Raw genomic sequence first — 12,222 nt, forward strand, 5'->3', positions numbered from 1 at the left:
TGTGCTCATTAGGAGCCATGGTGTGCCAGCTGGGACAGTAGCCAGTCCCCTAACTTGGCACTCTCTTAAGCATTAGGCTGAAACCCTACTATGCTTCACAGGGACAGGGAGAGTCTGACACCCTCTTTCCTGAGCACACCCATGCAGCAGATGGCAGAATTTGACCTTCACTAGTAGAACTACAATTCCAGTGAGCACTTTACACCTCTGGCTATGGAAATGATTTTAAAAATTAAATAAGGAATAAAATATTGAATGGGAAAATGAAGTACTCTCTGACCTCTAGAGGTGGTTTCCATAGTTTAGAACTGAGACCCATTAGCATTTGTGTCGGGACGGTGAAGTCGGAAGCTTGTACTGCTACTGTATCTGTTTTGTGGATAAACTTTATCCTCCAAGACTGCCATGCCTTGTATATTTTTTGTAGAATAATACAGTAAATTAAATAATATCCTTTGTATAAAGGATTCTTTGTATTTTTTTATGACAATGAATCTGTGGAACTGACTGATTTCATTTGGTGGAATGAGTATCTATTTAGTACTGTTAATGGTTTGTTGTAGTTGCAGAACTCCCATACTCATACGCTGTTCTAGGGCCTAATCCAAAGCCCACTGAAGCTCTCCATGGGCATTGGATCAGGTCCTAATGAATTGTTAGGTCTGTATCTCAAAATGTTTATTTTGATTTGGTTTTAATTATTCTTTGCAGAGTAGTGGATTGTTGGGAACATGTGTACCAGGTGAGTACCAATAAAACAGACATTATCTATATGATTAAATTACCAACAAAATGCTCCATTAGCAAAAAAAGACTTTCATCGTGTATGTTGTTTCCATGTGTTAGACCTATATAGCTTTTTCTGACATCTTGCATCCCAAGATCATAGTTCGTTTCAAGCACCATCAATAAACTTAAAAAAAAAAAAAAAGAAAAGCTTCTGGCCTTATATAGTATAATGAGGTACTTCTTTAAAAAAACAGGTATTACAAGTGGATAAACAATGTGCAGTGCTCTGAGCCCAACGGCACGAGGACCTGGCCTTTCTGATATGCACCAGTACAGCCAGTGGCTGGCCAGCAGACATGAGGCCAACTTATTACCAATGAAAGAGGATCTTGCGCTGTGGCTCACAAACCTACTGGGTAAGAATATTTATATAGTTATATATGTATGTATGTATGCATGCATGAGCACACACACATATTTAAAATACAATTATTGACAAATTACACTTGTTAGTATGTTAACTTTTGGCCTCTAGTTCAACTGGAAAAGTGGTTCTCCAGACTATTTTCCCTTCCAAATAATTAGTTCCAATTAACTGGCTCCCTCTGAGTAATGCATGCAGCCATCAGCAAGATCAGAAAGACTTTCTTAAAAGAGGTACGCATTCACATTATTTATCAAGCAACTAGCTAGGTAAACATAGTTCTTCACCTGGTAACTGTTGGTCCTTGAAACATTTGAATATTGAAACAGAAAAATGGACATTTATTTGAAGTATGTCTTTGTGTGTTTCAGTATTCTTGTTGTTACAATGAAAGAGGTTAATGGTTGCCCTCAATCATTTCTTTGATCTTGACATCAATTTCAGACCTGGTTAAAGTCGATGGGTGACTTTTCATTCAGGCTAAATGGAAGGAGCATTTAAATGTCCCTTTGTGTATTGATAGCTAAAGTATAAGAATTTGCCTCCCAAGGCAAAGCATTGTATGATAAAGCCAATCAGAGCTAAGCCATGTGAGCCAAGAGGTTTTCCTGGGAACTGATTGCAAATATGAGATCTGAGGTATTGCTTGGTTGGAGCTGTGTGTGTCCATGGGTATGATAGGCAGAAAGTGAGCAGACAGTGAGAGAAGTGGTGAGCATAGCCCTAAGCGGGAGCAAAGACAGATCTCTATGGGGCACAGGAGCCGCTGGAGAAAGAGACTTGTAATTTGTGAGTCAGGAAAATGCATCCTGTTTCTACTCTGTTCAGGGAAACAGGACTTTATGTATATTCCTTGTTGTAAATAAACAAGCTCAGTCAAAGAAGTACTTGAATCATATAATTTGTTTCTCCTCCTAACTGAAAAATCTTGTCAAGGTTTCAACTATTAGCTAACCCTTCAGGTGCCAAAGGGGCATCCGTATTTTAGTAGTTGTGATAGTAAGCACTGTAAGGGTAAGTTATAACTTCCATTCTAGTCTCTGTTCTTCAGTGGGTTATAAGTTGCTCTCATAAACAAACTAGAGAAATACAACCTAGATGGAGTTATTGTAAGGAGGGTGTGTAACTAATTGGAAAACCATTCTCAGAGTATTTATCCGTGGTTCACAGTCAAGCTGGAAGGGCATATCTAGTGGAGTCCTGCAGGGATTGGTCCTGGGTCCAGTTCTGTTCAGTATCTTCATCAGTGATTTAGATAGTGGCATAGAGAGTACACTTATAAAGTTCTCAGATGATATTAAGATGGGAGGATTTGCACATGCTTTGGAGAATAGGATTAAAATTCAAAATGATCTGAACAAACTGGAGAAATGGTCTGAAGTAAATGGGATGAAATTCAATGAAGACAAATACCAAGAACTCCATTGAGGAAGGAACAATCAATTGCACACATACAAAATGGGAAATGACTGCCTAGGAAGGAGTACCGTGGAAAAGGATATGGGAATTATAGTGGATCACACGCTAAATATGAGTCAACAGTGCAACACTATCGCAAAAAATGCAAACCTCCATTCTGAGGTGTATTAAAAGCAGTGTTGTAAGCAAGACACAGAAAGTAATTCTTCCCCTCTACTCTGCAGTGATAAGATCTTATTAGCTGGAGTATTATGTTCAGTTCTGGGAGCCATATTTCAGGAAAGATGTGGACAAATTGGAGAAAGTCCAGAGAAGAATAACAAAAATGATTAAAGGTCTAGAATGACTATGCGGAAAGACTGAAAAAACTGGGTTTGTTTAGTCTGGAGAAGAGGAGACTGAAGGGGGCATAACAGTTTTTAAGTATATAAAGGAGGAGGGTGAAACATTGTTCTCATTAACCTCTGAGGATAGACAAGAAATAAGGGGCTTAAATTGCTGCACGGGAGGTTTAGATAGGACATTAGGAAAAACTCTTAAGTGTCAAGGTAGTTAAGCACTGAAACAAGTTGCCTAGGGAGGTTGTGGAATCTGTCATGGGAGGTTTTTAAGAACAGGTTAGAAATAAAACCTATCAGGAATGATCTAGTTATTACATAGTACTGCTTTGAGTGAAGGGGTTTGGGCTAGATGACCTCTCAAGGTCCCTTCCAGTCCTACACTTCTTTGATTCTATGATTTGAACCTTCTCAGTGACAATTTCACATAAACCACTGTATATATATAGTGCTTTTTCAAATGAGCATGTTAAAGGCTTTTATAAAAATGCACCTCACAATATTACCTGCAATTCACCTCACAATATTACCTGTAAAGAAGGTAAATATCATTGTTAGGAGAAATGTCTGTACACATGTTAACAGTTAATAGAGAAGATGTCAGTACATGGTCTTCAAGAATATGCAACATAATCCCTCTGTTTTATAGGAACAATAACATTTCTTCTTGTTCTGCTTTCTAAGTGTCTATTGTGTAGCTTTTTACAACAGCTCTTAACACCAATTTTAGAGATGGGGAAAGTGAGGCACAGCAAACTGAAATGTCTGAACAAGGTCACAAAAGAAGGGGCTGATTCTACAAGCCTTCTGTGCATGGAACTCCCATTGAAGTTAATGGGCACTGTAAATATAGAATTGCCCAAGTCAGCCATAGAGGTGAGAATCTTGATGCCTAACCCTCGCTTAATCACTAGACAGCTCTCTTTTTCTATTTTAATAACATTTAAAGTCACAAGAAGCTCTTCATGGTTTAAACATTGAACACTCTGCTTAAACATTAAACAGGAAAGTACTACTAATCGCTAATGAAGCAAAATGGAAACTGCTTACAGTCAGTAACACATAGGTCTCACACTGACAAGATCATGAATGAGGTCACTTTTCAGCAAGAAAGTGGCATCAGCAGGAGGGTCTGAAATGCCAAATATAATTAAAAATCTTATTTTCAAATGCATGTCAAACTGCGACCCTTCACAGTGCTGTGCTAACCTAGTTAAGTGCAGCTTTGTTTTAGTTATGCAGCATACAGTTTCCAGCAGTTTCATTCTCCCACTACTTTTTACAGATGGATCCTCTCATTTATGCAAGTTTTGGTTTCAAGGGAGTTACCGCATATCTTCACAAGACAGGAGACTTGGCCCATGTTTTTAAAAACAAGTTTCTTAATTGACTATGCATTGTTGTTTTTGCTGAATCAGGACACACTTTTGTTTCACTTAGCTGTTGTTTATTAATTTACATTGCATGCCACTTAAGCTGCACGACAGTCAGGCAGACAGGAAGTCAGACACACTTGGACTTACAGCAATACAGTAGAACCTCAGAGTTATGAACACCTCTGGAATGGTTCATAACTCTGAACAAAACCTTATGGTTCTTTAAAAAGTTTTGAAACTTTACTATGCAGAAGAAAAATGCTACTTTTCCTTATTTTTGTAGTAGTTTATGTTTAACACAGTACTATATTGTATTTGCCTTTTTTTTTTTTTGGTCTCTGCTGCTGCCTGATTGTGTACTTTCAGTTCCAAATGAGGTGTGTGGTTAACTGGTCAGTTTGTAACTGTGGTGTTCATTACTCGGAGGTTCTACTGTATAGAGTTTTACAAATACATAAAATATCTTCTTTTGCGAAGAGTACGGTCTGAATCTATTTACTGAATGGGGCAGGTGTATCCCTGGAGTTTCATTTGCAGAGGCAAATACTGATCAGTGGAAATAAAGGTGACAGTAGTTTTGCTTCCAGCTTCTATGATTTAAGCTCAGAATTACAAACTGAAAACCATGACAATGTACTGGCTGAGACTGTGAATGTAAATAGAGGTTTGGACAATAGATTCAGGAGAGCTGGGCAATGCAACTTGAATTTGTGATTTGAAATAGATGAGGAGCTCAGAGAAGACTGAGATGTGTACTATTGCTGTGTATGGTGGTTTTTTGTTTTTGTTTTTTAGTTTTTTGGTCAGTCGTTCTATGACCCCCTATCCCCCATTAACTCTGAAGAGTTAAAACAATGTCCCTTTGCTTTGATTCAGCATGAAGAATGACATGAAAAACTTGGCTAGGCAGCGGTACTACAGAGAAGGATCTGAGATTATAAATCGAATGAGTCAATAATGCAATGCACTTGCAAAAACAGGCAAATGTCATTCTGGGATGCATTAACAGGAATGTCTTGTATAAGGCACTGGATGTAATTGTTTTACACTGGTGAGCCTCAGCTGGAGTACCGTGGCCAGTTTTTGGCAGCGCACTTCAAGAAAGATGTGGACAAATAGGAGAGAGTGCAGAGGAGAGCACCAAAAATAAGAGATTTAGAAAACGTGACCCATAAAGAAAGATTGAAAGAATTGGGCATGTTAAGTCTAGAGAAAGAAAGGCTGTGGGGCAACATCAGTCTTCAAATTATGATAAGGGCTGTTGTGATGAGGACCGTAGTCAATTGTTCTCCATATCCAGTGGATGTAGGACAAAAAGTAATTGGCGTAATTTACAGCAAAGGAGATTTAGCTTAGATATTAGGAGAAACTTTCTAACTATAAGGGCAGTTCAGCACTGGAACAGATTATGTAGGCAGGCTGTGGAATCCCCATCACTGGAAATTTTTAAAAAACAGGCTTAGATACAGAGATGGTTTAGTTATATTTAGTTCTTCCCCAGTGTGGGGGATGAACTAGATGGTCTCTTTCAGCCCTATTTGGAAAATATTTTTAGCTCTGACATGGATGTATACTCTCAGCTCTTTGTGTTTGTTTATTTTTTATTTAGTGGCCTTTAAATTTATTCCCATATTTTGTTTTCTCTTAATAGAGTCCACTCCCCGCCTCCCTTCTTTATAATTATCATTCTGTATTCTACAATAAGGGCAAGATTTTTCCAATTCTCAGAATCATGCTTAGGACCTTGTTTTCAAAAGAGCTTGTGTTTAGGTATCTAAATAAAAGCCCAATTTTCAGAAACAGTCAGCACCCAATAATTCCCATTGTGAAATTAGGGGGCTGATTTTCAAAAGAGATCAGCACCCAGCATGGTTGTTCAGTTGGAGCTGAGTTCTTTTGAAATGGACTGCCATGTGCTTTAAGTTAAGCATGCACCTAAGTTTTTTGCTGAAGAAGGATGTGTTCCCAGATCCTCAAAAGTATTTAGGTGCCTAACTCCCATTGAAATAAATGGCTCCTAAATGTCTTTGAAGATCTGGGCCGTGGCCTCTGTACAATCACTGCCTTCTACACTGGATAGCTGGAAAAGATGGCATATTGGGAATGCAGAGTCAGTGTGTCAAGTCCCAAACAGGGATACTTCACTTGTTTTACTCCCAAACTGGCTATAAGCTAGCCTATGTTCCAGCAGTTACTTAGGGCTGGTCTCCACTACTAGGGAGATTGACCCTGATGCAATTGATGCATCAGGGATTGAATTAGCGGGTCTAGTGAAGATCTGCTAAATTGATGGCAGAGCACTCTCCAGTCAACATGGGTACTCCAGCTCTCCGAGAAGAGTAAAGGAGGTCGACCAGAGAGTGTCTCCTGTTGACCTAGTGCTGTGAAGACTCTGCACTAAGTCGACCTAAGCTATGTCGGTTCCAGCTATGTTATTCACGTAGCTAGAGTAGCATGACTTAGGTTAATTTACCTCTGTAGTTAAGACAACTCCTTAATCTCTTTTAAAGTGTAATGTCCATTGCCTCATTACACCTGATAGGAACTTCAGTACCTTCTGATTCCCACTTCTTTTCAGGATTGATTGAACCAGGTTGCCAAATCTGAAGCCACATAAGACCACAGATCAAATTTAATGGGCTAGGGCTTTTCAGAGACTCCTGAACAGTTGGCTTTGGCCCTGTCACCCCTCTTCTGAGTTTAATAACAATGAGGCCTACTGTACAAAGTGGCAGCCCTTCTGAGCCCTGTCCAGTTTAGAGGTCACTGAAGTACTAGATTTAAGAATTAGGTTCAATTAGCTCTGTGGAGTAGGTGTTTTGAGTTTTTTAGCTTGAGAGTTTGTTGTAATGCTTATAAAGCACCCAGGAGCTAGGTTTATCAGGGGAGGAAGCTCAGCATATTTTTTCTACTTCACAAGCACTGAGCTTAGTTCTCCTTGAACTTCTGGAAACTTCTGTTTCACAGTAGGCATGGTCACATGCTTAACACAGGATTAGTATAATCATGCCATACTATTATTACATAATCTCATTGGCATACAACTCTCATACAGAAACATTGCATTCTTTTTCCTTACTGCCTCCCTTTATTCCCTTTTATGGATATTTAACTTTGAAATAGATTTTTTCCCTCAATTATTTGTTGAGTCAGTTACATCTGATCACAACCTTGTGTGTCTTTTGTTGGTTTTCTCAAAGCACAGCTACTAGGAGAGCTGGTTTTAAAGATTTCAAAATTTGTAAAGTTGATGAAAATTTTAGTATTTCAAATTTTGATTGAGAAATGTGTTGATTAGCTCTAGTTGGTAACATTACTTTCATTTTAGGCATTTTATACTTTCACTTTAGCTACTCGGACTTGTCATCCTTCATGATGTTTATGACTGATTTTCAGTAGTGCTGAGCACCTGCAGCTCCAGTCAGTTGGAGATGTAGGCATCTGAAAATCAAGCCACTGGTAGTATTGGTGCCTCTAATGATTCTTCTGGCACTGACACAGAATGATTCTCATTCTGTTGCATGTTCCTTGAGTTTTCACCTCTTTTCCTTCTGACCCAATATGCCTTTGGGATGTCTTAGGTATTTCATTTCAAGTAGACATTGATTATTTCTCTGCTGCTGACTTTTCACAATATAAGATCACTTGTCTCTTGTGGGAGCCAAAACTCACTGGCTTCCAGCTTTTATCATCTGTTGTGAAGCGAGTTAATCACCTTCTTGTCAACCTGAACAATGGTTCTGTATGCCTGTTGTAAAATTGTCTTTTTTGCTTTGCTTCCTGTTCTGTTTTTAAGTCTAGTATCTGCTTCAGTTTGAGCAAAAGAGGTCTTGTGGGAAGTAAAATCCTTGTTCATCTGTGTGCATCTATGTGCATCAGTACTGGGGAAGCCTATCCTTCTATTGGTGTATTTCATAGGTTCAACAGGTCTATATATGGGTCACTATAGTTACATATAGATGTCTTCAAGAGATTTTTAACTGCCTGAATGGTTCTCTTAGTAATCCCATGACTTCACTGCACAAATGGGTCTTAGGAAATTCTTAGAAGTCTGCACATGAAAACTGGGATCTCTTGACAGTAAGTTCAGCTGGGGCCTGATCTAAATAACCCTTATTTATGTAAGCAGCTATCCTAATTCATGCAGATAGTCCCATTAAAATCAGTGGGGTGACTTGGATAAGCAATGGTTGCTATATTGAAGAAGACCTTATTTTCCTGTTTGCATGCTTCTAGCATTAGTTTTTACTATAGATTATGCTGTTACCATCATATATACAGATTGCTTTCTTGTAATTATAGCTCTTTTAAAGATTTTTTAAATGGAGTTTAATGTTTTTTTCTATCCAAATATATGAAGCCATTTTTTGTTCTCAGGCTATGAACATAACTCTCATTTGAGTCAATAGATTTCAACTGTTAAATATGTCGTGGTGTCTCTTTTAGCAAAGAAATGCCACTTTTTGGGGCCATAAAATACAGTGAACTGAAAGCTAACACCTAATATATTTTTCATTAAATACAGATGTTCAATGTAAAACTCATTTTTCAGCATTCATAAAAGGCAGCAGAACTAAAATGTTCCAGCTTAATATATAAAATGCAATAATCAAACTGCTAATGTAATTGTGTTGTTAAATGGCAAGAGAAGATAGAAAGCATTTTTTTCTGCATCTGTTTAAAAAGGAATATATATTTTAATCTTATTGCTTTAATCAGATTTATAAAAGCAGCCAGGAGAATAGCCAAATCCATAAATCACAGGACATCATAGGCATTTAAAATGAGGGTTATTTTACCTATATAGAAAATCCTAAAGAGTTTGCATTTAAAACAATAAAACTTCAGTTATAGTTAAAGATATTAATGTATGTATCTTACAATAGGGTTCTATATTAACATATAATACTGCCTTTTAAAATAAAACAGTTTCTAATATGTTCATTCTTTAAATTAGCTTTCTGATCGTTTCGGCACCTTCGACCGAAGGGACAAAATGGAAAATATTTTTCATTATTAACAATAGAAAATGTAGGCCAAACATGGTGGTGAAGGTATTAAGGCACTGGGATGCTGACTTTTTTGTGTCTGGGGCTATTAATTTAATTCCTGGCTCCAGAAGAGCTGCATGCACCACTAAAATAATGTCAGTTATGCACAGACTTCCATTGTGATGCAGTGCTGCTACTGCTCTTCTGCCACCTGCAGAAGTCATTATATACACTAGAGGCTACAATATGAAATCTACAGTGGAGAGAATCAAGGCTAAAAAATGAAGGGAAAAAAAGGTTTTACGTCAAACAGATGTTCTTGAAAGAATAAATGTATCAGAAATAGCAAGTTTAACTTGAACCAGAAAAGTGAGTCTATTGTTGCATCTGAGAATCACATGCTTTAAAGATCTTGTTTTATTCCTCTCTGGTTTTAGCCTGCAAAATGAAGAACACTGGGGACTGTTTTCCTTCAAGGTGTTACATTATTGTCAAAATACCTAAAACCTTTCCAACAATTTCAAAGCCATGGTCAGATAAATCCTAGTATCCTTTTGATTTTTGTGCTTTTGTAAATTAAAATTTGATTAAAATTGTTCTGGTTTGTATATTTTTGGACAAAAAATACAAAATGAAATATTTCAAAAAATTATTTTGTTTTAAAGGGATAGAAAAAAGAGGAATTTATTTTTTTTAAAAAGAGAATGTGGTTCAAAACAAAACATCCCAACCTCTCTCTTTTCTCCCCTCTCTCCTTTTTTAAATGGAAGTGTGAGAAAGTTTTTAAAAATGGTTATTATTGTATGTACTGCATTGTATTATTATATGCAATCAGAGATTTAGGAACAACTAGTGCATGGGGCTAATAGCCATTGGTGGATCTACCCTTCATGAATTCATCTAATTCTTTTTTGAACCCAGTTATACTTTTGCCTTTCACACCATCCCTGGCAACAAATGTTCACTATGTGTTGTGTGAAGTACTTCCTTATATTTTAAACCTGCTGCCTATTAATTTCATTGGGTGACCTGGTTCTCTTGTTATGTGAAGAGCTAAATAACCCTTCCTTATTCATTTTCTCCACATCATTCATAATTTTAGAGACCATCTCTTTTCTCAGCTGAAGAGTCCCAGTCTTTTTAATCTCTTCTCAGATGGAAGTCTTTCCAGACCCTTTATCATTTTTGTTGCCCTTCTCTGTACTTTTTCTAATTCAAATATATCTTTTTTGAGTTGGGGAGATGAAAACTGCATTCAGTAGTCAGGGTGTGGACATGCCATGGAATTATATAGTGGCATGATATTTCTTGTCTTATTACTAATGTTCTGTTAGCTTTTTCAACTGTCATTGAACATTGAGCAGCTGTTTGCAGAGAACTATCCACAATGACTCCAAGATCTCTTTCTTTAGTGGTAACAGCTAAAATAGTCCTCACCAGTTTGTATGTACAGCTGGGATTATGTTTTCCCATGTGCATTACTTTGCATTTATCGATATTGAATTTCATCTGCCATTTTCTTGCCCAGTTGCTCAGGTTTGTGAGATCCCTTCATAATTCTTCGCAGTCAGACATGGATGTAACTGTCTCAAGTAATTTAGTATTGTTTGCAAACTATGCCATCTCACTGTCTACCCCTTTTCCCAGATAATTTATGAATATGTTGAACAGCCCAGGTCCCAGTACATTTCCTTGGGAGACCCTGCTATTTACCTCTCTCCACTGTGAAAACTGACCATTTATCCCTGCCCTTTGTTTTCTAGCTTTTAACCAGTTACTGATTGAAGAGAGGTCCTTCCCTCTTATTCCATGATTGCCTACTTTGCTTAAAAGCCATTGGTGAGAGATCCTGTCAAAAGGCTTTTTGAAAGCCCACATACACTATATCCATTGGATCGTACTTGTCCACACATTTGTTGAACCCCTCAAGGAATTCTAATATGTTGGTGAGGCATGATTTCCCTGTACAAAAGCCATGTTGACCTTCTCCAACTTATTGTGCTCACCTGTGTCTGATATTTGTTGGGTTTTTTTTTACTATAGTTCCAATTAATTTGCCTGGTACTGAAGTTCAGTTGCTTCATTCCCTCCTCTATTGCAAAGCATGGCAGAATTCAATTTTTATATTTTATATAATTTTGATTGGTAATATTGATTATTTTAAATAATTTTACTGTTTTTATCTATTTCTAGTTTTCACACTTGCAGGAAATTATGGGGGGGTATCAGAAAATAATTAATTAATGACAGCAGGCATTGAGATTCAAAAGTTTTATAACTTTATAACAGTTAAAACAAAATGGTCAGCTACACATGTTAAAATATAAAATTAAGTATCCTTAAATGAAATTCTTAAGTTTTCAAGCAGCATTTTCTTTCTTTGCCTATCTGTAAATTTCAGTTACTATCAATGGAAATATTTTATCATTTTGTCCGTGTATAGTGAAATCCATGTTTACTGACACTTACTGATAAAAGTCTAATCCTTCCAAGCATATCTATAGGCTGGGTACCCGGGTTGGATTACTTCTGCTATGGTGCACCAGGATGTCCTGTTTTGGAGAGTGGCAGCAGTGTATCATGTGAGACATAATCTACTAGGGAGCCCAGCCTGTAGAGAGCAGTGGGGAAATGAAGCAACTAAACTTCGGTCTTCATGAAACAATGTGACAGCATTACCAAAATCAAAATATTTTTGTTTATGAGCATTTAGTTTTTAGACCAGATAAATTGGTAATTTTCCATGGAAAGTAGATACTACTTTAATGACAAAATTCATTTTGTCAAATTCCACTTTCCTTCAAAAAACAATTTTGACAGAAAATCGTCAGCGCCTTCCAGGATCAAACCCTAAATTAACAATGAAATAGAAATTAACCTCTCATCTCTAAAACTGGGGACTACTAGGAGTGAGAGTGAAGCTTGCAGTATACTTGTTCTGAGGA

At 37.3% G+C, this 12,222-nt stretch overlaps 1 protein-coding gene across 5 annotated transcripts in view; it reads left to right on the forward strand.

Annotated features, from left to right (window-relative positions):
* The window catches only part of GAS2 (growth arrest specific 2), a 157,027-nt gene that overhangs the window by 39,065 nt on the left and 105,740 nt on the right, over window positions 1–12,222 (forward strand). For 3 of the 5 annotated variants that reach the window (XM_030560176.1, XM_030560178.1, XM_030560177.1), the window contains 2 exons: window positions 712–742; window positions 984–1,145. In XM_030560176.1, coding sequence (XP_030416036.1) covers window positions 1,004–1,145 — 142 coding nt within the window. In that variant the 5' untranslated portion in view covers window positions 712–742; window positions 984–1,003. Of the gene's footprint in view, window positions 1–136; window positions 191–711; window positions 743–983; window positions 1,146–12,222 lie in introns of those variants that run through there. The other 2 variants (XM_030560180.1, XM_030560179.1) reach the window with 2 other exon arrangements.

The sequence above is a fragment of the Gopherus evgoodei genome, chromosome 4, assembly GCF_007399415.2.
Source record: "Gopherus evgoodei ecotype Sinaloan lineage chromosome 4, rGopEvg1_v1.p, whole genome shotgun sequence".
NCBI lineage: Eukaryota > Metazoa > Chordata > Testudines > Testudinidae > Gopherus > Gopherus evgoodei.